At 51.1% G+C, this 3,252-nt stretch overlaps 2 protein-coding genes across 2 annotated transcripts in view; both read left to right on the top strand.

Moving 5' to 3' along the window:
• Pmar_PMAR007871 (DEAD box ATP-dependent RNA helicase, putative) overlaps positions 1-1,158 on the top strand; it is a gene marked incomplete at its 3' end in the record, with an annotated part of 2,355 nt that extends 1,197 nt beyond the window's left edge. Inside the window, exons 8-15 of the mRNA XM_002787133.1 lie at positions 1-6; positions 53-122; positions 173-255; positions 300-374; positions 589-671; positions 718-808; positions 856-1,006; positions 1,054-1,158. Coding sequence (XP_002787179.1) covers positions 1-6; positions 53-122; positions 173-255; positions 300-374; positions 589-671; positions 718-808; positions 856-1,006; positions 1,054-1,158 — 664 coding nt within the window. The remainder of the gene's footprint in view (positions 7-52; positions 123-172; positions 256-299; positions 375-588; positions 672-717; positions 809-855; positions 1,007-1,053) is intronic.
• A 404-nt stretch (positions 1,159-1,562) lies between these two features.
• Positions 1,563-2,853, top strand: Pmar_PMAR007872 (RING finger protein, putative; the record flags this gene model as incomplete). Its single annotated transcript, XM_002787134.1, has 9 exons — positions 1,563-1,617; positions 1,664-1,864; positions 1,910-1,969; positions 2,023-2,098; positions 2,150-2,222; positions 2,262-2,380; positions 2,425-2,536; positions 2,581-2,709; positions 2,752-2,853. 9 exons carry the CDS (start codon positions 1,563-1,565, stop codon positions 2,851-2,853), a joined length of 927 nt encoding a protein of 308 aa, XP_002787180.1.
• Between the last annotated feature and the right edge of the window lie 399 nt (positions 2,854-3,252).

Raw genomic sequence — 3,252 nt, forward strand, 5'->3', positions numbered from 1 at the left:
AAGGAGGTAGTCGCCTGCCCATCTGGCTAGCTCTAAGCAGCAGCGTCGTCAGGTCCAGTCTATGGCGAGAGATTTTCCGCGAGGAGCCGATTCGACTTACTGTTGGCAACACTCAGCTGCAGGTAAACAGGTGTATGGATGTGAATGGTTTCGATGGCCGTATGGTGATCAGGCTAACCCTGATGTGAAACAGCGAGTCGAGGTGGTGTCAGAAATGGACAAGAGGCAGATGTTCTTCGACTGGCTCAAGGAGACGTACTGTGGCTGTTGTGATGGAGGTTGGTGTATTACACTGGTAGATACCCTAAGGGTAGTCGTATCATAGTCTTCACTGAGACCAAGAAGGGTGCGGATGCATTGACCAGAGAAATGAGGTGAAGGGCATAGCAGTGTTGGAATATATGCGCCCTTTCCTCAGTCGAGCTTGGGAAATGTCACACTGATTATAGAAGTTTGTTTATACATGATTTTGGGTAGGAAATCAACAAAAATTTTCCTCAAAAAATTCTCAGAATTGTCAACACCGTAGTTGGCATTCATATGCATATTTTTAACACTGGGGTATGGGGCGGACGGCTCTGTTGCTAGGTACAACAATTTCAACGCGGCGTCAATCCATGGGGATAAGGAGCAACGTGAAAGGGATAGAATACTCAACGACTTCAAAACTGGTAAACGGCCTCTTGCGGCCTGTCGTTGATGTTGTCACTGCTGTAGGCCGCTGTAACGTATTGGTCGCGACTGATGTTGCCCAGCGTGGGTTGGACATTAAGAACGTTGAATGGGTGGTCAACTACGACATGCCTAAGTGACCTCTCGTGGTGTTGGTCATGGCGTACTGCTTGGACCCTTCAGGACCGTTGAAGACTATGTCCATCGAATCGGTCGTACAGGAAGGGCCGGTGCTGTGGGTAACTCCCTAACCTTCATAACGAACGACACGCACACCCCTGATAGGGTTAGAATGGCCAAGGATATCGTGAAGTGCATGGAAGACGTGAAACAGGTCGAAGGGATCATCACCAGTACTGTCCATCATCGATGTTGTTTTAGACCCCCCCGCAGTCCCTCTATGACATGGCAGCTATTAGCATTGCCTCGGTCAGGGGTAGTGGCAATGGGAGTTTCCGAGGCGGCTTTCGTGGTGGTCGGAGATGAAGTCGCCTCCTAACATTTTCCAACAGTTTCAGAGACTTTTTCATCGTTTCCGTATTTTCACTGTTATTTTCATTATTGCTGCTGCTGCCGACGTAGTAGATGATCTGTCATCATGTACAGCAGTTTCATGACGATCACTCGGTTCTTGGTTGTCAATGGTGGTTAAATGATTCAGCGCATGTTAAAAAGCGCGCGCCCTTGAATAAAATAGATCATCTTGGGAATCTGCACGATATGGACGCGAATCGAGAATAATTGGTGATGGTGGTGACACTGCGATCAGGAGTCACCGTTATGGTAAAACGATCCCGTCTGTTTCCGTGGCTGCCTTATGAGCAGCGAATGATAGTAGCTTAGGAATAGGGCCACTCAAGAGTAGTGGGTATACTTGTTGTGTTACCAGCATGGCGACTCGTCCACCAATGCTTTCCTATTTCTGTCATTCATGTGGACATCGAGGTGATCTGTCGTAGTGAGTTGGTGCACAGCCTAGTGGTCATGTCAGGAACCAGTGCGGTATGCCGATACTGTGGAGGAATGGACAAGACTACGGTCACTGACATACCTCCTACGATGGACTATGACTACGTTGATGATGATGACGAGGAAGAGGAAGAAGAAGACGATGACCTTGAGGACTTCATGGGCTCACCGCAAGGCAGTAGGCCCCTCATGGTCGAGAGTGTCACAGTTATGCCTGCACCGAGTAGTATCATATCTACTCGAGGGGGGATAGCTGGTCTCGTGCTAGGTTCACGTTGTCAGACAGCCCAGCCAGGGCATCGGAATGGACGTCGAGGGGCGAGTGGTGGTAGTAGTAGTTGTAGCGAGGGTCTTAACGTTTATGGTCTTGGAGTAATGCAGGTGGTCGATTTGTGATGGCCCCGAACATCATTGAGGAGGAGCCAGGCTCGGATGGAGATGATATCCCCTCGGTGCGGTAAGAGGGACATGTTCGTCTAAAGGTGTCAGTGCAGGTCCATGCTGGTAGGAGGTCAGGGAGCGTCAAAGGGGGCGGCAAGGCAGTGTGCTCGGCCATGTTGGAATCACTAGAGAGGGAACGGGTAGTGGGGAAGTATGGTCCGTACGGTACGGTAGTTTAGGTCCATATCTCACCAGCGGACTATGAAGTCCTTCGGGAAGATCTGGCTATGGAGGGCGGTCGCTACTGTGCAATATGCGCTGATGAGGATGATGACCCAGATCCCTTCACTGACCTGCCGTGGGGCTTCTGCACAGCGAGTGATGGATTTCAGCTGTCCTCAGTTGCGGCCATGAGTTCCATCTGGACTGTGTGAAGCTGTGGTTGACGAACAATGCTTGCTGTCCATTGTGTCGCTTTGAACTGCCTCAGACAGATGTTGACTATTACCGCATGGTCGGGGCTGGGTCCTTAGCTGGGAAGAAGGGTTATGCCTTCAGGTTGGAGACGACCTCATGGTTCGTCTTCTGGAGCAGCAGCAGCATCACTACGAGATCAGGGAGGAGTCCAAGAGGCGGCAACACGCTCGAAAGGTCCACTTAGCACTACTACGAGGCTGTCCTCTGCACGTGGGACTGAACCGAAGGCTGGTGGTGGTGATATGCCCTCAGGTTGGCGTACGATGCGCCCGCTGCGAGATGACTCCTATTATAGGCTCTACCCGATACAGGTGGGGCCATGGGAGCTTGTTTAGGATCTACTCAACTGCTTAGATGTGATGTATGTGGGCCCAAATTCACCATATGCCAGGAGTGCGAGTCGCGGTATTTCTGCGCAGAAACACATCGTCACGAATGTAGGCCGCCGTCGCCACCCTGTATTGTAGTTGTATTGGCATAGGCTCGGTTATCACGGTTGACTCGAACCAGCTACTGAGAGAGTGGCCGTCAGACCCAGCAGTTGGTCCAGATTATAGGGACGTGGACGGTCCAAGGCGGGACAGGTTGGCACAATCGAGCGAGGACGCTATAGAGGAGTAAGATGCTCTGTGAGGTTGGGCAGTTGCATAGGTGTGATGCTAGTTTCCTTGGAATCGGCATTGTATCAGAGGCCAGGGATGAGGATGACGAAGATAGGGTTGATCGCCCTACTACGCGATAGCCTCTTATGTG

This window comes from Perkinsus marinus (genome assembly GCF_000006405.1).
Source record: "Perkinsus marinus ATCC 50983 genomic scaffold scf_1104296930258, whole genome shotgun sequence".
Classification (NCBI taxonomy): Eukaryota; Perkinsozoa; order Perkinsida; family Perkinsidae; genus Perkinsus; species Perkinsus marinus.